This window comes from Myotis nattereri (assembly GCF_964212035.1).
Source record: "Myotis nattereri genome assembly, chromosome: 11".
Classification (NCBI taxonomy): domain Eukaryota; kingdom Metazoa; phylum Chordata; class Mammalia; order Chiroptera; family Vespertilionidae; genus Myotis; species Myotis nattereri.
The window spans coordinates 36,491,253-36,514,779 of NC_138086.1; the positions used below are offsets into that span (position 1 = coordinate 36,491,253).

Sequence of the window (23,527 nt, forward strand, 5' to 3'; positions counted from 1 at the left end):
GATCCAAGGGCAGGGCCCCTGGGTTCTGGTCCCCTCTCCTGGTACAGACACATCTTCTGTGATTTTCCTTCCCTAAGCCAGTCCTCATCCTCAGAGGTCGTTCTGGAGTAACTAATGGGTACAACATACCCATACCAATCACCCCACTCCACCTGCCACAGAAGACCTTTCTGGGGGGTCTCACTTTTCTTCTGACATTTAAAAAATATTTTATTGATTTCATAGAGGAAGGGAGAATGAGAGTGAGCTACAAATATCAATGATGAGAGAATCATTGATTGGCTGCCTCTGCACATCCCACACTGGGGATTGATCCTGCAACCCGGGCATGTGCCCTGTTCAGGAATCAAACTGTGATCTCTTTGTTCATGGGTTGACGCTCATCTACTTAGCCACACCGGCTGGGCCAGAGCCTTCACTTTTGACATGGTTCTCAAATCCTTGCATTCACCCCTGGGAAGTAGGAAGATGTAATTCTGAATTTCACAAGTGGTAGCAACAAGAACACGGGGTCACCCGTCTTCTGGAAATTACAGTGAGGTTGAGAAAATGAAGCTGTTAAGATAAAGAAAGGGAAGTCCCTCCACAAGCCATGAAGGGCAAGAGTCCCGCTCCTGGTGGTCTGGGCTCACTCCATCACTCTCTTCAGTTTAATGTGCCCACAGTGGGCGCTGTCTGGATGATGGTCAGGGGAGGATGCGTGGAGCTGGTGCTGATCCAAATCTGAAATTTTTATAACATTTAATAGTCAAAGTTGGAAGGAAGAGACAGAAATTTCAGCACCAGCCTCAGTAACTAAAAGGGTCAAAGAAGTAGGGGGCACCTGGATTTGAACCAGGGACCTCTTGATCTGCAGTCAAATGCTCTACCACTGAGCTATACCCCCACATACATATAATCTTTCATTAGCACTGTTTCACCCATGGTGCTATATGTAGGATAGATGCCTGTCTACATGTCGCTGTTTTTGCTGCATGTCCCAGAACATGGCAACTCTTCTCACTGTAGTTCACTGTCTTGTCTTCAGCCCTCCTCTACTTCAGGTCATGATAACAGCACCAGCCTTAACACCTTGGAAGTCCATTTGAGTCTACAATAGTGTTTCTACCTAAAACAGCACATACTTTTTAGAACAATCACAGTCAGTTCCTGGTCCTCAGTAAACCTCACACTCAGTGCCGGGAGAGCCTCGTCCCTTATCTAAGGTCTCAAGAAGGGTGCTCATTATTCCACTCATTCAGTCAGTCAGTCACTCAACAAACACAGAGCATGTGCGGTCCAGGTCCTGACATCCATGCTGAGGACACAGAGACTTAAAACATTGTCCTTGTTCCAATAGGAGACAAAATCATGAACCAAAGACTTTGCACAAGATTGGCAGAAGCCCAAGAAGAGAGCCGTGGGAGCAGGGAGTGAGGAGCTGCCCTGCCTGCAGAGTCAGAAAGGGCTTCCTGGGGGAGAAGGACAAGGGGGAGTTTGCCAGAAGAAGATGGAGAGGATTTCAGGCCAAGGGAGGAGGAAGAACAAAGGGAAGAGTGGGTCAGGAATGTCCGGAGCTCAGGGAGGCTTCAGGTGATGTCACACATGTGGGCTCATTGACCTGAGAACCATTTTGGCTTCCTAAGGCAGGAGTGGGACTCGGCCATTGTCACTGGAAGCAGGCCTATGACACACAGCATGACAAGCCATGACCTCATTGAGTCCTCACAAGCACCCTTGTGTTGTCTAATTGCAGCACAGTTTAGCCAGAACAGAACCCAGGCCCAGGGAGCACCAGAGCACACTACGGGCCCTAGAACACAGCACAGTCAACATGGGAGTGAGGAGCCATCGGGGGCCAGGGGCCACTATGGGACAAGAACAATCATTTGGCTCTTTATTTAGCACTTCACACTAAAAGTGAGTTGAGGAAGGGGGCACCCGGATTTGAACCGGGGACCTCTTGATCTGCAGTCAAATGCTCTACCCCTGAGCTATACCCCCAAGCCTGCTCATGAACCTTAATTACACCTCTTCAACTGTGCACCTGACTCCTATTTCTGGAATCCTACAGCCCCACCTCTTGGAGCAGGCAGCCTGCCCTATGACATCCTGGCTCTCACTGTCATCACTTGCTCACTCTTCCGTCTGTAAACACCTGCTGACCACCTTCTATGAGCCAGGCTCATCCTTCCTGCTTCCATTTTCTTCCTCTTTGGCTCCACTTTCCTCTGCCACCCGGTTCTGTCTGCCCTAGAGTGGGCAGTCATTGCTTTCCCAGCCTAAGAGAGCCCAGGTCCCCACTGCCCTCTCCTACTAGGGCACTGGGGGGCAGTAAAATCTACATGGATAGAGGAGCAGGTCTGGCCAGGACACCACACCCTGAGACAGAAGGCCCCTTTCTCCCTTTCCACCATCTGCTTCACCCACTCAACCTCTGTCATCCACTCAAGATGATCAACGTGGTGGAGGAAAACGTGAACCAGCCCAACTCCCTCTCAAGGAGAAAACTGATTTGAGGAAGGGGTGGAACCCTGGTAACTTGCTTGTGAGCCCCTAGGGCCTAGAGGAGATTGCACAGCAGAGGCAGGAGCTGTGTGGGAGCAGGGAGAATGGGGAGGCAGCCAGCAAGGAGGCTGTCCTCTCATCTGAAAGGCTCATAGGTGTGTGGGACACAGCCACAGAGAGTACGACCCCCTTACCCTACTCATAGATGGAAAAGCCAGAAAGGTTTTGAGTGCTCTCAAGCCTTCCCAGTGCCACCCACTCCATCTCCCCTCCACAGGGAAGCAGTCCCCCGGGGTGTCTACGTTGCTCATGGGACTTTGGGGACGTAGATCTTTTGTCCAGAAATACTGAGGATGGTCCAGGACCCCATGGGCTGGTTTACTCAGCCTGGAGATGATTTCAAACTTCCTGTGCTCCCCTAAGCCTTGGTTCTCCCACATGAACTGGCATCAGAATCCCCAGAGGAATGTGTTAAAACTCCAAGCCCAGTCCTGGTGGAGGAGTCCCAACTACACCTTTCCTAGATTTCCTGCAGGAGGAGCCACAGGGAAGCATCCAGTAAATGAAGCAGCCTTGCCCCAAACTGTCTGGTCCACTGTCTGCAGCAGAGGGAGCATAAGCAGCCCCCAGAGCAAGGCCTGACCTGGCTGAGGGAGGAGTAGAGCTCTCCCCTGATGCGTCTGGAAAGCTTACAGAGAGGGTGGGACACAAGAAAGTCACTGCTCTCGATTCTTCTTTGAAACCTGCTAAGACCACAGGTCCCACCCAAGGCCCATGAGGACCTCATGCCCCAAACCCTCCGAGCTCATTTCAACCCCACTTAAGAGCAAACCCCGGCTCCATGTCCGAGCTAAACTGGGTTGGAGGGACCTCTGATGTAGGGATACCTCGGCCAGGCCCTGCGTGCTGCACACCTCCCTGTCTGCCACCCCTGCTTAGAGGCCCAGCCTAGTGGCCAAAGGCTCCTTAACCCCAGGGAAGCAGTAACAGCACTCACAGAGACAGAACTTCCTGTAGGCTCTGGTGCCATGTGAAGGGCAAGACAGCGAGGGTCAGAGTCCAATTCATAGTTCATCTCCATGAGACCTTGGGCAAGTCATTTAACCTCCCTGCCTTTCAATCCATAACATCTGAAAATGGGAATTAAGGGCGCTTCTACCTTCCTTGAGACAGAGGGCTGATAAATGATCTCCAAGTGCTGCCAGCACTGAGGCCCACAAGGCTCATTGGATTCAATGAAGAAAGAAAACCAAGGATTTAGGGCCAGCCTCTTACCCAGGGACAGGGATGTCTCATGGTTTCCCTTCACTGACAAGCTGGGAGAGTTCTTCCTGCCGGTCTCCAGGTCCTGAGACTCAGTCATATCTTCAGCAGTCATAGGCACCTGAATGTGCCCACACCAACATGAGTTACAGCCATTTCAAGAAATAGCTCAAATCAGTTTCAGGCTCTACTCCCCATTCCCAAATAAGAGGGCATTGTTGGTCAAAAGCAATGCATTTGCATTATGTTTGCTTCAGATTAAAGGCAGGGACCAGTGGCTAAAAGGATCCAAGGTCAGGGCTCTTGGGTTCTGGTCCCCTCTCCTGGTACAGACACATCTGTGATTTTCCTTCTCTAAGCCAGTGCTCATCCTCAGAGGTCGTTCTGGAGTAATAGATACAATCATATCCATTCCACCTGCCACAGATCTTTCTGCTGTGTCCCACTTTTCTTCTGACATTAAAAAAAATATATTTTTATTGATTTTATTGATTGAGGGAGAGATAGAAACATTAATGATGAGCGAATCATTAATTGGCTACGTCCTGCACGTTTCACACTGGGGTTTGAGCCTCCAACCTGGGCACGTGCCCAGACCTGGAATTGAACTGTGACCTGGTTCATAGTTCGATGTTCAACCATTGAGTCACACTGGCTGGGCATCTTCTGAAATTAAAAAAAAAAAAAAATTCTTTCATTGACTTTTTTTTTAGAGGGAGATAGAATCATTAATGAGAAACATCAACCGAATGCCTCCTGCACACCCCCGACTAGGGATCAATCTTGCAATATGGGGATGTGCCAAGACTGGGAATTGAACCAGCAACCTCTTGGTGCATGGGTCCATGTTCAACCACTGAACAACACAAGCTGGGCTCTTCTGACATTTTTTAAGCCCTTTAAAGTCAACTGGTTACTGAAATTAGGAGCCAAGAGGTCAGGCTTAGCAGCTACGGGCTCTCCCTCCACTGAGTCTAAGGCGCTTGTTGAATCCAAGCAGGATCCTCCACCTCTACTTGGTTCCTGTTCCTGGTACCTCTTGCTGCCAGGGACAGGGGCAGCCGCAGGACCCAGAATGCCGGGAGCCGGTCCATCCTTGCTGTTTCAAAGGACCTGGCATATATGGCATACTGTTCTTAATATGTTTGCTCACCTTCTTGGCACTATGTGTTTTAACCAAGGTCTCTGAGAAAGGTTGTTTCCCCAGGTAGGGATTTTCCCCTGAAGTTAGGGAGGGAATAAAACCTCTTAACTAAGTGCCAGGCGGGTAATTAATCACTTTAACTATGAACAATCATGCTTAAGCTACATAATCTTTACTCCCTGGAATGGAGATAAGAAACACCCTAACCTTTGTAATAGAGATTGATAGGATTGAATCAACTGGTATAAATACAGATGTAACAAGACAGCAAGAGACAGAGAGAGAGACAGAACCTAGGCACAGAACCTACACAGAACGTTCTCTAGAGACAGAAGAACTTCGCTGGAGAGAACATGGCAAAAGATCCTGGACAGAAACTGGCCTCAGAACCTAGAGACAGAACCTAGCGAGAGAACATGGCAAAAGATCCTGGACTGAACCTGACTACAGAAATTGGCAAGAGAACCTGACTAGAACCTGGTGACTGAGCCTGGCTGGAGAACCTAACGAGGGAACTTGGCTACAGAACCTGGCTGGAGAACCTGGAGAACCTGGTTGGAGAATCTAGCAAGAGAACATGGACACAGAACTTCGCTGGAGATCCAGACCAGAACTTGGCTGGAGATCCTGGCTAGAGATCCTGGCTAGGCTGCTGATCAACTGAACGCTGCCTCCGTGTCATTCCTTCTTCGCCAACTCCGTCCACACCTTTGGGGACCCCTGGACCCGCTGGGGCTGGACCCCGGCATCTGGCGCCCGAACAGGGACTTGAACCCTGGACCCTCAGAACCTAGCGAGGGAACATGGCTACAGAACCTGGCTGGAGAACCTGGCTGGAGAACCTAGCAAGAGAACATGGACACAGAACCTGGCTGGAGATCCTAAACAGAACTTTGCTGGAGATCCTGACCAGAACTTGGCTAGAGATCCTGGCTAGGCTGCTGATGAACTGAACGCTGTCTCCGTGTCATTCCTTCTTTGCCAACTCCGTCCACACCTTTGGGGACCCCTGGACCCGCTGGGGTTGGACCCCGGCACCAGAAGTTCCTGTTCCTCATCAGGTTCTCCATGTTCTCCAGCCACCTCTGCAATAGCTTTCCTAGCACAGCCCATTTGCCATGCAGTTGGTTCCTGAACTAAAAGGTCATTTATTTAAATTGAGTTTATCGGGGTGACATTGGTTAATAAAATCATATAGGCTTTAGGTGTACAATTCTACACAAGGTTGTTTTCTTAAAGTCGGCCAGCTTCTCTTTTCTTCAGCTGTCCTTGTCCATCCATCCTTCCAAGCTCTTTAGTCAGAGTGCCTGGGACTTCATCTTCTTTCCATGGGCTGAATGACAGCCAAGATGGCCAGAAGGGAGGTCTCTGCAGATTGGAATTGAGCCTCCCTATATGCCATTCCTGTATTAGACATAAGGAGGTGAGTCAGCCAGCAGGAGAGGGGTCCAGAGCCATTTCCAGCTACAGGTAAGTCAGGATGCTCTGGAATAGGAGGAAACTTCTTCCAGGCACCCAAAGGCCTCATTGGTCAGACCCCCAAACAGAACCCACCTGGAAGACTGTCAAAGACAGCAGACGCTGGACTCCACAGGACCCGCATGGGAAGAATCTTGAACCAAGACCCAGAGGCAATATAAGATGAACTAACAAAGCATTACCACAATAAATGAAGAGTGTAAAGGATTTGAATCCCAGCTATACCACACACAGTGATATGAGCTTAGTCAATTACTTAACCAACCACTTCACCCAGAGACACAGCCCAGCAGGAGAAACGAAGTGAGTGAGAAACCTGAGTCCTGAAAACTTCCAGGGCACTGATGCATACCAAGTGCTAGTTCAGTCTGTGAGTGTTCTAGAGCATCCTCCTCCCCTCCTCCGCAAACAGACACACACAGTGTGCTGTGAGAAACCTGGCAGGTGTGAGCAGCAGCAGAGTCCCTGTGGTAGTGCGGGGCATCCCACCCAGAAACCGCCCTGTACTGCAGCTGTCTGTACCAGAGAGCAGGAACCAGGTCATGTGCACGCACTCAATTAGTCCAATATATTTATTGACTCTAGACTGAGGCAAGGAACTGAACTGCCACCATCAGTTCTTCAGGGCCTTTAACACCAGCACCCCACCTTTCTTTGTTTTACAAATGAGGAAGCCAAGACCCAGAGCTGGGAGTGAGCATAAGGCCATACCAGGCTCCAGCCTCTGGAGTCCCTGAGGTCCAATCTGCTCCTGCAACACACAGGCTCCCTTGACTCATTTTGGAGGCACAACTTTCTTTGAACACCTACTGGGTGTCAGAACTCACGAGGCCTTGCCAGCACATTTACTGCTTTGGAAGAAGGGGGCGTAGGTGCCTTGCAATTTCTCACGGTTTGGCTTCTAAGGATACCAGTATTGACACAGGGCGTCTCTTAGCCCTGAGGCATCCCCAGGGAAACACCTGAGACCAGCTCTTGCAGCTGAGGGTTAAGATCAGAGCAGCTACACTTGCACCATATCCTGTTTGAGCACTTGCTGGTGAGCACTTGCTGACAAGCCTTGCCCAGACTTGTGGGGCCCCTGGAGAGGGCTGAGGGCTACCAGTATAGACAAACAGTGGCACCTCTTCTTCCCCAGCCCAGGGGAGCTTGGCTGAGCTGTCACTGACTTGTATACTCACTTGTGCCCTAGAGATGATGGCAATGTTACCATCTGCCCCAAACTCTGTTCATGTACAGTCTGAGGGGGCACAGCCCGGGACCCAGGCACCTGGATGCAGTCCTCTTCACATAGTACCAGACAAATAAGACAATCAGAACAGCTGAGGACCCATCACCCAAGCTTCAAAATCACCCAACCGGAGGGCTGGTCTAGAGACAGCACCCAGAGTGGTATGATTTAAGAGGCACAAGGAGCTCACTGCTGTCAAGACTTCTCCATGAGGCGTGATGCTACTGCCTGAGCATTCAGTTTGACTCTCTGCTTTGGTAAGAATTTGTTTCACTGAGATACCAAGCGCTCCTGGGGATAAAACCCAATGAGAAACTCACCCCACTCTGCACCCACCTGACCTTCCACTCACTTCACAAAATAAAGGCTCTTCCTAATGGATCCTGAGAGAATGGGCTGGAGATCAACACAGAAGAGAGAAGCGGCCCAGAACTTGAAAGGAAGGAAGAAATCATGCTTCCTATTTGGTTGCCTCTTAGTCTATTATGACCCTGACAACCCTAAGGTGAGGTAGGATGCACTGGGGTAAATGAGGAACACCAGGCTGGAGGTGGTGAACAAATTAATCCAGGTCTCCTGGTCGAACGCTGCAGAAGGCCCTAGTTCTTTATCATGACAAACCACCCAGTTGGCTGACCAGCCTCACCCAAACCTGGACCGTTTGCTCAGAAGGAGCTTCTTGGGCTTGCTTCCTGGGGCACCCCCCTCCCCTTGTGGCGAGCTATGGGCATGGAGCATGCACACCCTTGAACACTGAGACCATGGGGACATCATCTACTCTGGGCTTCAGTTTCCACTTCTCTACTGATAATCAAAGTCAATCAACCCCCTCTACAGGAAGGCCCAGGAACAACAGGAATCACTCTGGGCCAAGGCACACACACTTGGGAAGACACCTGGTTTCCAGGGCAGCAGCCAAGGCATCCCATCAACATCCCATCAACACCCAGGCTGGTCTGGACCCGGCCCTACGGTCCCCACGCAGAGGCAGGTGGCAGAGTAGTCCTGCCACCCAGAGGCTCGTGGTCCCCTTGGCACCCACACACAACTCTTACAAAAGCACCAGAAAAGCTTCCTAAGGAGGCAAAAAAAGTTTCAAAGTAACAAAGTAGAAAAGCCTAACTTCCAGGGCCTACTCTTCAGGCTGCCTGTCCGCTCTGCTGTTTTCCACGTGCCGCGGGCCCCAGTCCTCTATGTACAATCAACACCCCAGGACCTCAATGTCTCCACCGCCTCTACTGAAGCACCGTGGTCCCTGGTCCACTTGCCCGTCCATGGAATCCGCAAAGGCCCCCACCCAAAACGGGACACCCCTAAGCCTGAGGGGGTCCTTTGTGAGTCAGGAATGTAGAGAAGGCAGCGAAGAGTAACAAACTGAGACAGGAATGGAAGCAACTGTGGCGCTCATCCACTGTCACCAAGAAGGGTGCTGCTTCCATTTGAATGAAAAGAAAAGCTCTCTCCAAAGCCATCCCAGAACCAGGAGCCAGCGTCAGGCCCGAGGGGCAGGGCCCAACAGGCGGAGAGACGGTCCTGCCGGTGCCCGGGCTCCTGCCGGGTCAGCCCTCCTCCGAGTGGCCGGGCCGGGGCGGGCTCCCCGGGCAGGCCTGGCCCCGCGCGTGGGTCTGCATGTGGATGGTCAGGTGGTGGTTCCGGTTGAAGGCCCGGCCGCACTGCGGGCACTGGTAGGGCCGCTCCCCGGTGTGGATGCGCTGGTGCCGGAAGAGGTCCGAGGGCCGGCGGAAGGCCTTGCCGCAGTAGGGGCAGGCCGGCCAGCCCTGGCTGTTGCCCGTGTGCAGCCGCTGGTGCAGCAGCAGGCTCTTGCGCCGCTGGAAGAAGCGCAGGCACTCGCTGCAGTGGTACACCTTGGCCGCCGGCCTCCGCCCCACGAAGGACCGGCCCGCCAGGGCGCGGCGGCCCTCGGGCTCCTCGGGGAGCCAGCGGATGACGGGCCCGGACACCACCACCTCCCCAGGCTCCAGCGCGGAGTGGGCCTCCCCCCACCCGCTGGGCGAGCTGGCCCGGGCCTGCCGCTGCTGCTCCTCCACGTGGGTCCGCTGGTGGATGGTCAGGTTGATCTTCAAGCGGAAGCTCTGCCCGCAGTCGGGGCAGGGGAAGGTCCGCTCTCGCCGGCGAGGGAGGATGCGGGGCACCTCCCCCACCGCCCCTGCGGGCCGAGGCCGAGGGTCCCCAGCGCGCACCCTGGGCACTCCCTGGGCATGAAGCTGGCGGGGACCCCCAGTCCTGCTCTTGGGCCCCTTGGGGACTGCACTCTGGGTCTGGCCGGGGGGCTTCCCCAGGAAGAGCTGCTCCGGCATCATCTCGTCCTCGGACTGTGCCTCCGTCTTGATGACCACACCTCCAGCACCACCTGCCAAAAGGAATCTCTGCTGATTTCCTGTGGACCACCCCCCACCCCTGCCCTAATCTGGCCCTCCTGGCACAGATCCAGCCTCACAGGCACCCCCCTCCTGCCTTCACTAAACTCTTTTCTCCTGCAGGGCTCACCACAGGGAGCAGGGGACCTTCTCGCTCAGCCCCACCCACAGGGACTGCCTTCTAATGCCACCCAGTCTGTTGGTCACTTGGCCTTGCCTGCAGGCCAAGCTAGAATGTCAGGAAAGAGACAGAGCTGCAAAACCAGGGAGTCAGGAGGTCAGACCAGTGGGAGACATATCGGTGGGAAAATGAAGAGACAAAGACAGGCAGAGACCCTGAACCCTGAGATTTGCTGGCCATGCAGGACCCCCAGGACTTCTGATGACTTTAGTCTCAATCTTTGAAAGACAATTAGCCTTATGGGCCCTGCCTACCTCCTTACTAGGTCAGAGGCCTCAGGGCTGGAGGTGCTGTATGCCTTAGCCACACTGAGAGCTACTCGTATCTGTGTAACAAATCCACACTGGGCGCCTGTGATCTCGGTGACACACAGGTGACAGGCAGGAGGCACGAGGATCGGGGCTTCCGGGTAGGGCCTCAGTGTGGGTCACACACTTGACTCTAAGACGGGACTTAGGCAAAAGAGGTTCCAGGACACAGCAGTGAAAGGTGGGTCTGGGGCAGCAGGTCCCAAGGGTCCCTAACGTTAGTTAAGGAGGATCCTGGCTACGGAGCCCTGCCTGGAACACTGTGCGTCCTTTATACCCTCCTATTGCTGTTCACCTCTCGTCTGCTCTGCAGTCAGCCCCCACCACTCTTCTCTAATCTCCCCCAGCACCTGGTGGCCTCAGCTGCTAGACCACAAGGTCTGCTCAAAGGGTGACCATGAACCCTGACCTCTGCACATTAAAATGAAAATCTTTAGCCCTCTACAGGCAACTTGCAAGGTCCAGGACCAGAGAAATGTCTATTCTTGCTAAAGCTTGAACTTAAACCACAAGCCAGGAGGCCAGTGCACTCAGGAGCCCTTCCATGATGGACCTCCAGGGACAGCACCCGACGGCTCCCTGAAGCTCCCCCCTAACCCTCACAAATATCTCAGGACAGAACTTTACTTGTTAGAAATAACCCACTGGTATTAATTTAGTCTTACAGCTACAGAACCATAGAATCCATAAGAATCATTTAAACTTTGGGGTAAAATGGTGTTGCATTTAATGGGCTACCATGGTATTCCTGAACTTAGGGATTAGTGAAGGCCAAAGCCCCAGATCCCTTCATGTGAGCCCATCTGTAGCTTGGTCCCACCAGGCCACAACCTTGCGGTGGATCCAAATCTCACCTTTGCCTTCCACTGAAGCGGATACCAGCATGGAACCAGGGGAGAGTTGGATCCCTTTCTATGGGGACAGAAAACCTGCCCAAGGCCAGAGTAGGCAATAATCACTTTCTTTTTCTTGTTCACTACGGTGTCAGCCGTTTTACAAAAAATACACAGACTCTAAGTGGGAACTAAATTTAAACTGCACACAAGCTGCGACTTACTGGAGGCTGTTAGCCTGGGCTACTCCTAGGTGGCCATGAGGCTTTTCTGTCACCAGACCACAAACCTGGCGACATGCAGCTTGTTTCCCAGCAGCACTTTCCAGTCAGGCTGGACCACAGTGAGGGAAGACCAGACCACAGAGGCTCTGGGTCCCCAGAGCCCCAGGGAAGTAAAACCTGGGGGATGAAGAAGGGACCCCTCAGGAGGAAACCCAGCAGGTCTCATCATGCTAACCCCCAGCCCACTCCCAAAGGGACTCCGAGCTCCTCTGAGGCTCTGCAGTGGCCACAGGGCTTTCTCCCTTCACTCACCTAGCCCCATGCTGGGCAGGATGTCCCTAGGAGGGGAGACAGGGGACTCCCCATCTGAAGAATCTTCCTCCAGTTTAATTGCGGGCAAAATGCTGGTACTGGCTGGGGGCCCTGTGGGAGAGAATCCTGTGAGGGTCTTTCCCGACACCGGGCTCCTGCAGGGTGACACAGCCGTTTCCCAGCAGGCCCTGCTTATGCTCCAGCACCTGCCAGGAAGAGGAGCCCCATGCTCCCCAGTGCCAACAACTGGTCCCTTGGCATCTGTCACTCTGATGGGCCTCTAAAGGACAGAGGGTTTGGGGAGGCCCCTGGGGCACAGTGCCAGGTCTGCAACAGACAGGGACCATGAGAGGGTCCTATCTCTCCTTACACAGTCAGTGGCCAGGAAGGAGGGAAACAGGGAAGGGAGAGGAGGCCATATTCAACTTCAGGGAGGCCATATTCAGTGGGGGAGAGGCACAGAAGTAACCGGAGAGAGAACCCCAAGTCTGACAAGCCAGGCCAGCAGGAAGGAGACACAGAGAAGGCCAAGGCAGCAAAGCGCAGTCTGAAGACAGAAAATGGCTCTGAATTATCTGTCAAGCCCTAGGCTAATGCCCTCTGAATTATATTTCATTTCTGGTAAAGGATGGCAGGAGTTTCCTTTAAAAGAAGCAGAGAACATTGGAAAGGTGACTAAAGCCACAGAGCTCCTCACAGGCCTTCAGAAAGACAACAGGTACTGACGAGCACACAGGCTGGCCCCATGCTAGGTGTATGACACATACCTCCCCTTCATGAACCCCCTGTAAGCAGTCTATTACCTGCCCTCTGTGCCTTTCCCCTCACTCCAGACAGACCAGTGTGTCTGTCCCCAACACACCTGAGGAACCCACGCCTTTGCTCAGACTATTTTCTCCTGCTGAAACGCTGTCCCCGGGAAAACTGACTTCCTCTACGGCCCGCCTCAGTGGTGCCTTTTCTAGGAAGCCTGTCCCACTCAGCCCAGCTGGTCCCAGCCATTCCCCCACCCTCTTCTCAGTACCACTGGCTGGTACTGTTGCTGGGATGCCAGTCACACTGCCACCTGACAGCCCTTACTCACCCGTGCTTGTTCCAGGTGGAGCTATTCTTGCTCCTGAGTCTCTCTGGTGCTCGGGGGCCTGCCTTTCATTCGGACCCTCCTGGTCAGACCTGACTGGGCTGGGAATGTGCTCTGGAACTGGAGGGAGAGGGGGGATACGCTAATCAGTGACACCGAGAACAACAGAGTTCCCCAGGTAGCCAGAGCCTCTGGGAACTGGCTAGATGCAGCCACTGGGACCTGGGACATCAGGTCAAACACAGGGTATGATAATTAAGTGGACTTCACTGATCATCTAGTGACTACATTCTAGGCCAGCAACTGGTGGTCCGTGAGGTCCAAAAGGATGGCGACCACTGTTCTAGGCGAAAGCTTGCATGTATGAGAAAAGGAAACAGGACAGCACGGTATCTTAGTGATAGTACCAGGCAGGTCACACAACAGGGCCACAGATCTGGCTTTTTCAGGACTCCTGGCTCAGAGCACTACAACCATGGCTCACAATCCCAAGTCCTCTACCAGGCTGGTATATAAGGATCCCCTAGGGAGCACCCCCAAGATTCTCATCAGTAGATCTGGGTGGGCCTAGGAAGTTTATATTTTTTAAGGCAAAACATATGAACAAATATTTCACAGAATAAGAAGTTAAATGACCAATAAACAAATAAAAGGATATGCAACCACACTCATAATGAGAAGTACCATTAAAATTATACTGTTACCAAAGCCAGACAGACACTTCAAGAAAACTACATACCCATATCTCTTATGAACATTGATGCAAAAATCCTCAACAAAAAAATAGCAAAACAAAATCAGCAGCATATTAAAAGGATTAAACATCATGACCAAATGGAGTTTGTTCCTGGAATGCAAGGATGGTTCAACATATGAAACTAGATCAATGGATTACACCATATTAACAGAATGAAGGGGAAAAAGCCCCAAGATGATCTCAATTGATGCAGAAAAAGCATCTGATAAAATTATATACCTTTACCTGACAGAAGCAGAAGGAAACTACCTCAACATAACAAAAGCCATATATTAAAAACCCACAGCGAACATCATATTTAATGGTGAAAAATGAAAGCTTTTCTTCTAAGATTAGGAATAAGGCAAGGATGTCCACTTTCACCACTTCTATTCAACAAAGTGATAGAAGTTCTAGCCAGAGCAATTAGGTAAGAAAAAGAAATAAAAGGCATCTAAATTGGAAAGGAAAAAATTATTTGTTCACAGATGATATGAACATATATATAGAAAACTTCAAAAATTCCATACAGAAACTGTTAAAACTAATCAATGAATGCTGCAAGTTAGCAGGATAGTAAAACTAAACACAAAAAGATCAGTTGCATTTCTATACACTAATAATGAACAATTTGAAAAGGAAATTACAAAAACAAGTCCATTTATAATCATATAAAAAATATCTTAGGAGTAACTTAACAAAGGAAGTGAAAGACTTTTACAATAAAACTACAAAACATTGCTGAAAGAAACTACATTAGCCCCCCCTGTCAATGTGGGATATATCCAAGACCCCCAGTGGATTCCTGAAACCACAGGTAGTACTCAACACTCTCTTGTTTTTTCCTACATATGCATACCTATATAAATTAGGCATAGTAAGAGATTAACAACAATAACTATAATAAAATAGAATAATTATAACAATATACTATAATAAAAGTTATGTCAATGGCTCTGGGGCCATTATTAAGTAAAATAAGAGTTATTTAAACACAGCGCTGTGATACCTTGACGGTCGGTCTGATAACCAAGACGGCTACTAAGTGACTTACGGGTGGGAAACATATACAGTGTGGATACGCTGGACAAAGGGATGATTTCCATCCTGGGCAGGATGCAGCAGGATAGCGCGAGATTTCATCACGCTACTCAGAATGGCACGTAATTTAAAACTTATGAATTGTTTACTTCTGAAATTTTCCATTTAATATTTTCGGATCGCGGTTGACTGCAGGTAACTAAAACCATGGAAAACAAAACAGTGGATTAAGGGGAGATTACTGTAAATACATAAATAAGTGGAAACACATCCCATGTTCATGGATTGGAAGACTTATTATTAAGATGTCAATACCACCCTCAGTAATCTACAGATTTAATGTAATTCTTATTAAAATCCCAATGGCATTTTCTTTTTTCAGAAATAGAAAAATCCATCCTAAAATTCATATGGAATCTCAAGGGACCCCAAATATCCAAAACAATCTTGAAAAAGAACAAAATTGGATAACTTCCTGATTTCAAGGCTTACTGCAAAGCTGCAGTAATCAAAATATTGTGGTACTGGCATAAACAGAATAAATAGAATAGAGAACCAAGAAATAAGCCCTCACATATCTGGTCAAACGATATTTGAGAAAGGTGCCAAGACCACTTAATGGGGAAAGAACACTCTTTCAACAAATGTGGCTTAGAAAACTAAATATCCACATGCAAAAGAATGAAGTTGGACCCTGATCTAACACCACGTGTAAAAATTAACTGAAATGAATCAAAGCCTAAATGCAAAATCTAAAACATAAAACTCTTAGAAGAAAACACAGGACAAAAGCTTCAGGACACTGGATTTGGCAATGATTTCTTGGATATGACACTAAAGGCACAAGCCACAAAAGAAACACTGGACAGCAAGAAGACACTTTCATCATAAAGCCATTATAGCAAGTTTGGGAGTCACAGCAGATCTATCTAATACACAGACACAAAATGGGGAGACAAAGAAGAATGCCCCAAATGAAAGAACAAGAGAAATGCTCAGAAAAATAATAAAATGAAATGGAAGCAACCAAAATATCAGAAACAGAGTTTAAAACAATGGTTATAAGGATGCTCAAGGACCTTAGAGGAAGAATGAATAATCTCAGTGAGAACTTAAAGAAATAGTGACCATTAAAAAGGACGTAGAATCCATTAAAAAAAGTAACAGACAAACTAGACTTTGTGAACAATTTTAAATTTATGCATCAAAAAACACTATCAACATAATTAAGCAATACACAGAATGGAAGAAAATATCTGTAAGTCATCTATCATATAAAGGATTAATATATAGAGTATATAGAGAATTCCTAAAACTCAACAACAAAGAAACAACCTGACTCAAAAATGGTGAAGGACTTGACTAGACATTTCTCCAAAGGAAATATTTCAATAAGTCAATGAGAATGGTCAATAAGGACATGAAAAGTTTCTCAGCATCACTATCGGGGAACTGCAAATCAAAACTACAATGAGATGTTTACTATTTAAAAAAACAACAGAAAATAACAGTACAGCCATTGTGGAAAACCGTATGGTGGCTCCTCAAAAAAAAAAAAAATAGAACTACCACATCATCCAGCAATTCCACTTCTGAGTTTATACCTAAAAGAACTGAAGGCAGAGTACTGAAGACATATTTGTACATCCATGAACATAGCAGCATTATTCACAAGAGCTAAAACATGGAAGTAACCCAAGTGTACATCGATAGATTAAGAGATAAACAAAATGTGGTCTATCCATGCAATAGAATATTATTCTACCTTAAAAAGGAAGAAATTGTCCTAGCCAGTTTGGCTCAATGTCGGCCTGAGGACTGAAGGGTTCTGGGTTCGATTTCAGTCAAGGGCATGTACCTCGGGTGTAAGCTCAACTCCCAGACCTGACTCCCTGGTTGGGGTTAGTGTTAAGAGGCAACCAATCGGTCTCTCTCACCTCAATGTTTCTCTCTCTCTCCATCTCGCCCTCCCTTCCCATATCTCTAAAAATCAATAGAAAAATATCCTCAGGTGAGGATTAAAAAAATATTTAAAAAAAAATAAAGAAAGACATTCAGCACAGGCTATAACAGGGATGAACCCGGAGGACATTATACTAAATAAAATAAGCCAGTCATAGCCCTGACTGGTTTGGCTCAGTGGATAGAGCATTGGCCTGCAGACTGAAGGGTCCCAGGTTTGATTCCAGTCAAGGGCATGTACCTTGGTTGCAGGTACATCCCCAGTGGGAGGCGGCTGATCGATGTTTCTAACTCTCTATCCCTCTCCCTTCCTCTCTGTAAAAAAATCAATAAAATATATTTTTTTAAAAATAAGCCAGTCATAAATAGACAAATACTGTATGAATCTACTTATATGAGGTACTCAAGAGTAATCAAAATAAAAAAATAAATAAATAAATTTAAAAAAAAAAGAGTAATCAAAATCATAGAACTGTTGAGTGCCAGGGGCTGGGAAAGGGGCAGAATGGGGTTATTATTTAATGGTATAGAATATTTTTCAGCTGGTGTGCCACAAGAACTTTTAAAACATGCAATACCCAACAATTTGATCAGGGGCACTGAACTCTTTTTCCTTAGATTGTCAAATAAAAAAATGACAACAACTTGCCCTAGCCAGTTTGGCTCAGTGGATAGAGCGTCGGCCTGTGGACTGAAGGGTCCCGTGTTTGATTCCGGTCAAGGGCATGTACCTCGGTTGCAGGCTCCTGGCCTTGGTAAAGGGCATGTGGGAGGCAACCAATCGATGTGTCTCTCTCACATTGGTTTCTCTCTGTCTCTCCCTCTCCCTCCCATTCTTCCTAAAAAATATCCTCGGGTGAGGATTTAAAAAGAAAATAAAAAAATGACAACTACCACCAACACAATAGCTATCGGTGTGAATGAATCAAAATTATACCTATATTTTGGTCAGGTCAGCAAAAAATATATTTTTTGGTATACCACAGAATTTTAGTAATTAGTTTGTGTGCACCATGAGATGAAAAAGGATGAAAATCGCTGGTATAGAGTTTCAGTTTTACAAGATGAAAGAGTTCTGGAGATGGATGGTGGTGATAGTTGCAAACATTATGAATGTATTTAATGTCTCTGAACTGCACACAGAAAAAACGGTTAAGATGGTAAATTTTATGTTATGTGTATCTGACCACAATAAGAAGAAAAGAAAGTGCCGAAACCGGTTTGGCTCAGTGGATAGAGCGTAGGCCTACGGACTGAAAGGTCCTAGGTTCGATTCCGGTCAAGGGCATGTACCTGGGTTGCGGGCACATCCCCAGTAGGGGGTGTGCAGGAGGCGGCTGATCGATGTTTCTCTCTCATCGATGTTTCTAACTCTCTATCTCTCTCCCTTCCTCTCTGTAAAAAATCAATAAAATATATTTAAAAAAAAAGAAGAAAAGAAAGTATCGATACTCAGTACAACATGTATGAACCTTGATAACATGCTAAGTGACAGAAGCCAGAGACAGAGGTACTTTGGTTATGCTTTGGGGGGAAAGACATGGACACAGCAAATGTGGCAAACTTTTGATCACTGGTGAATCTGGGGGATGATCATTGGAGGGAAAGTACTATTCTCTCTACTTTCACTTATTTTTTTAAATTTTATTTTTAAAAAGCTCCCCAGAAGATTCTGATATGCAATCAACTTTGGAACCACTGTCCTGTATACACCAGCTGTGTGGATGAAATCAGCCCCGGGCTCCTGCGAGAGGGTCCATTTCCCCAAAGGGAAGCCGGTACAGCTCAGGCCTTACAGCTGCAGGTGATACAGTTGGGAACCAGGAGGTGATGGCAATAATGCTGCTGCTACTTGTAGTACTGCTAGTACAAGTTCCTATTTACCATAAAATGCTCGGCTTTGCAAAGCCCGCCATCACTTTCAGTCCCCACAACCGTCAGGTACGGCGAGTACCGCCGTCCTCTTGCACAGAGGCAGAAACCGTATGGCTCTTACGGCAAAATCCCTGTGCCCACCCGACGGGCCGGCCTGAGACAGAGCGTGCCCCACTTTGGGTTATGGGCCTGTGTTCCCTTCCTGGCCTCACAGCATGCTGGGAAGCCCGGGAGAGAAGGGACATGGTTCAGTTTGCCCTCACCATCTTGCTCCCACTCACCAGCGTCCGGCCTTCCTGGGCAAGCTGCCTCTCTCTCTTCCCCCTCCTCCTGGCCCCACAGGCCTTCAGGACAAGGATCCTCTCCCCTCTCTATCCGAGTGAGGATGTCTGGTTTGGAGATGGCATAATCTGTGTACAGAATGGAGAGAGAGAGAGCTGGGTCAGGACACCTGCCACTCGGTTCACTGCACAGATGTAGAGACACCAAAGGAACTGGAGCCAAAGCAAAGACACAGACAGAGGGTCAGATGCTATGACTCGGCCTTACCCAGGGAGACCAGCATCTCGTAGTTGCCCCTCATCACATGCTTGTACAGATTCTTCTGCCAAGGATCCAGCTTGCCCCACTCTAGCTCGGAAAAATACACGGCCACATCATCAAAGGTCACGGGCACCTAGAACCACAGTTGTCATGAACGCCTACCCACACTTACAGGCACAGCCCCAGGGGCTGCCCCACCCCAGGTGTCCAGCTTACCTTGGGGGCCTCTCCCTTGCTGCCCGGGGGCAGCCGCAGGATCCAGAAGTTCCTGTTCCTCAGCAGGTTCTCCATGTTCTCCAGCCGCCTCTGCAGCAGCCCGTACTCCTGCAGCAGGGTCCCCAGCACGGCCCACTTGCCCTCCAGCTGGTTCCCGAATTCCAAGGTCGTCTTCTCAAAGTCAGCCAGCTTCTTCTCCGCTGTCCCGGTCCGTCCCTCCAGAGTCAGCAAGCGGGCCAGACAGGAGTCCACTTTCTTCTCCAAGGCCTGGATAGCAGCCACCACTGTCCACAGCGTGATCTCCGTGGAGTAGAGGTAGGAGTTCTTCTCAGCAGCTGGCTGGGGTGAGGGAGAAGTTGTCGAAGGCCTTTCGTCCCCTGTTTGTCTGTCCCTCTCTGAAGCCTGTACACCACAAGAGAACAGAGAGACGTTACCAGAACGATACAACCAAAATGTCCACGTCAAAAAGAAACCTCAGAATGGCACCTGCCCCGGTGAAGCCCCATCTGGGATCCTGAAGGCAGCCAGGCAGCCGTGTCGGCTGGGGATGTGAGGACATCAGTTACACGTCCAGGACAGGAGACACTGGCTGGACCACAGTATTAGCAAGTGAGAAACAGAAGGAAAAACAAGGCCAAAGAAAGAAGTATCTGTGGTCTCAGACAGGTGACCCCTACCTGGGTCTTGGTCTCTTCCTCTGAACATGAAGGGACAGGCCTTGAATGAGGTACAGAGAACATGAGCTCTGCACTCAGCCGGCCTGGGTGCAACTGGCAACTCCACCCGGCTGACGGGGAGCAAGGTTTCTTACACACCTTTCAATGTCCCTTCCATTTCTAGAAAGGGGAGCTAATAATAGGACCTACATGACATGATTATGAGAATTAATGACACAATTTGGTAAAAAGCACTCAGCACAATGTCTAGCTGTGCTTCCCAATAAATGTGAGCCCGATGCTGATACGGCTAAGATGACTGTGAGGAGAATGTTGAGGGTATGACGGTTCTGGCTCAGGAAGGCAGTATGAATAGTGCTGACAGGGTCCTGGAGTGCCTTGGAAAAGAGCTTCTGAAGAGCCTCAGCTTACGTGGGTGCCTGATGACAAGCCTCCCTGAGGCTTGCGCAATGGCCTCAGTCCCAGGTCCTCTTGCTAAAAGCCATGTTGGAATGACAAAACAACATATCGCCCCTCCATTTCACTCATCCGTCTCAGTCAAATCACAAGTCTTACTCTTTGACTTCTGAAATCACCTCAAATCCATCCCCTTTTCTCCTCCTCCACTGCCATCACCTAGTCCAAACCCCCTCACCTGTCACCTGAGCCACTGCAATTCCGCCCAATTCATTTCCCCACTTGCTTCTCCCCCACAGTACTCTCCTCAGCTCCCCAGTATACCTAGAATAAAATATAAACTTTTTTAAAATATATTTTTTATTGATTTCAGAGAAGGGAGAGAAAGACAGAAACATCAATGATGGTAATCATTGACTGGCCGCCTCCTACATGCCCCCTACTGGGGATTGAGCCCTCAACCCAGGCATGTGCCCTTGATCGGAATGGAACCTAGGACCCTTTAGTCTGCAGGCCAATGCTCTATCCACTGAGCCAAACCGGCTGGGCAAAACCTAAACTTCTTAGCAGACTGCAGCCTACCTCCCTGACCTGTCTCCTCCTGGGCACTGACTGCTCTCCAGCCGCCCTGGCCTCCTTGGACTCCTCCACCTTTGTATGAGCTCTCCTCCTGGCTTCCTCTCATACAAATCTCCAGCTTAGACATTGCCTCACAGGGGCCTTCACAGACCCACACATCTAAAATAGTGCCCTGTTATTCCCTTCCTTCATAGCACTCGTAGGGAGCAGCTCTAGGGTTAAGCCTCGTACTGACCTGCGGCAGGGCCACAAACAAGTCCCAGCTTGGAGGGCAGAGCCCTCTTAGCATCATTAAGCTTAACCTTATAGCCCTCCCTAGTTTGTTCATAGGTAGCTAATGAGCTGTGGGAGGTGCAGCAAGTGCTGCCCAAATAAGTGAAACTCACAAAAACATTGTAAACATGTTGACCACTGCCCCTGTTTTGATCTCACTATAAAATAAAGCCTCCTGCAGGCAGAGGAGATCTGCTGAGACCCAGCTGTATTCTCTTGTCTGTCTTCTTTAATCCTTCACAGCCCCTCCTCGGGCTCACGGAACCCTTGGCTGTGCTGGCAGGGCACAAGCCCTAATAACCTATGACAGTGATGGCGAACCTATGACACACGTGTCAGAGATGGCATGCAAACTCATTTTTTTGGTTGATTTTTCTTTGTTAAATGGCATTTAAATATATAAAATAAATATTAAAAATATAAATCTGTTTTACTATGGTTGCAAAGATCAAAAAATTTCTATATGTGACACAGCACCAGAGTTAGGTTAGGGTTTCTCTAAATGCTGACACGCTGAGCTCAAAAGGTTCGCCATCACTGACTTATGACAACCCTGTGTGTCTGCCTGGGTTATGGTTTCCCCCAGGGACATAAGCTCCATGAGTGTAGGTGCTAATTCACAGTTGTATCTGTGTAATGTTTGTTCCCCCACGTCCTGCGTGGTTCAGGGTTCAGGATCTGGAAGAGGAGCCGCACACAAATGAAAGAGAAGAGACAAGAGATAATTTGGAAATACTGGGGGGCCAGGCGGGTAAGTCCAACTCAAGGGGAAGGACTTCCACTGGTGCGCAGGCCTCACCAACCTTTTATTGGTTTGGGATCCACCCATAGCCCTTAGGCAGGCAATTTCCAGTAACAGGCAGACTAGCCCAACAGCAAGGATTTACATAATAATAAATGGGGAAGTTGCTTCAGCTACCATTGTCTGGACTAACAGTGGGTGCACAGCCCTGACCTTTGCCAGGGCTTCAAGGGTCACCAGCTTTCAGGGTTCCTTGTCCACACCTCTCTGCTAGTGAAGATAATAGGTGGCTTCCCACAGTATCCCAGCTTCTAAGAGTGCCTCACTCACAGCAGGTGCCCAATCAATGCCTACTGAATGAATGAATGAATGACTAAACAATTCAACAACACATTCATTCAGTAACAATCACAGAACACCTGTCATCATCAATGGGGATGCAGAGAAATTACCTGGCTCTTCCTTCCTTCTCCAGCAGGAAAATTCTGTATAGAAATACAAGAGTGATACCCAAAGGCTAACAAAAGTTGGGAGCAAATCAGTCCTGTTTGGGAGCTTTTCTAAGGAATCTCAGGAGATGCAAGTGGGCAGAGGGGAAAGAAGAGGGTGGATAGGATCCATCAGAAAGAGCGCTGGGCTGGGTGGGAGCTGAAGATGCCACCTGTGCAGTTACAGAAAGGCCACCTGCAGCTCTCCCCAGCAAACCTGCAGACCTCCACCTCACCGAAGGGGAGGGAGAGAAAGTTCCTCCTTGAGAAGCAGCCAGAAAAATCAAAAAACTTCACTGACAAGTATTGATGAGAGGAGGTACCACTGATAGAGCTCTTCACCACCGCTTCTCTACTGTGTCCGAACGGCCAAAGGCTGGCTTTCTCTGACTTGCACATACAGAACATTATCAGCCAACATTCTAAAATGTGATAAAGCAATCTTAACAATAAAAATCCACCTCCACTCTCTCTTGTAAACAGCGGTTAGTACCTCTGCCTTAGGTACGAGCGGAATACCGGGTCCCTTAAAGGGCATGTAATTCCACAGCCCTGGCCTGGCCTCCACTGCGTGTGACCCTGGACCGGTCCCTTCCCGGAACCTCAGACGCGGCTGTCAAAGCCCAACGGGCTGGAGACCCTGCCCGCCCGCCGGCCTCCGGGCCGCTGGCCTCCAGGGACACAATGGATGGGGAGTCGGCCACTCGGTTCCAACGCAAGGCCTGCCACCGTGGGTGTCGCTGGAAAGAGGGCCGATCCCCCGCCGCCGGGCCGCCCACCCCCCGGCCTGGCCTTTGGGCCGCCCGGTCGCTCGGCCCGAAAGCGACGCGGACGCCGACGAGGGCGGCCCGGTCCGTCTGGGCGTCCGCGGGCCCGCGCTTACCCGGTGGGGCGCCGCCTCGGCCATGGCTGCCCGTCCCTCTCTCGCAGCTCCTCCCGGAGGCCTGGCGGGCCCGGCGCGGCGCGCTGGCGGCGGCGGAGGCGGAGCGGAGCCGCCCAGCCTCGGAGCCCCAGCCCGGCGGCCGCGAGCTGCGTCCGAGCCACGTGCCCCGCCGGCCCTTTAAACAAGAGCTGCGCT

General features: G+C 49.6%; 1 protein-coding gene across 1 annotated transcript; it reads right to left on the minus strand.

Annotated features, from left to right (window-relative positions):
- Positions 1 to 6,939: 6,939 nt before the first annotated feature.
- On the minus strand, positions 6,940 to 23,417 carry ZNF783 (zinc finger protein 783). The gene is made up of 7 exons (XM_081102730.1): positions 23,333 to 23,417; positions 19,295 to 19,696; positions 19,085 to 19,211; positions 18,817 to 18,945; positions 12,925 to 13,041; positions 11,841 to 11,951; positions 6,940 to 9,975 (listed from the first exon to the last, which is right to left on the minus strand). Exons 1-7 carry the CDS (start codon positions 23,354 to 23,356, stop codon positions 9,164 to 9,166), a joined length of 1,722 nt encoding a protein of 573 aa, XP_080958856.1. The 5' UTR covers positions 23,357 to 23,417; the 3' UTR covers positions 6,940 to 9,163.
- Between the last annotated feature and the right edge of the window lie 110 nt (positions 23,418 to 23,527).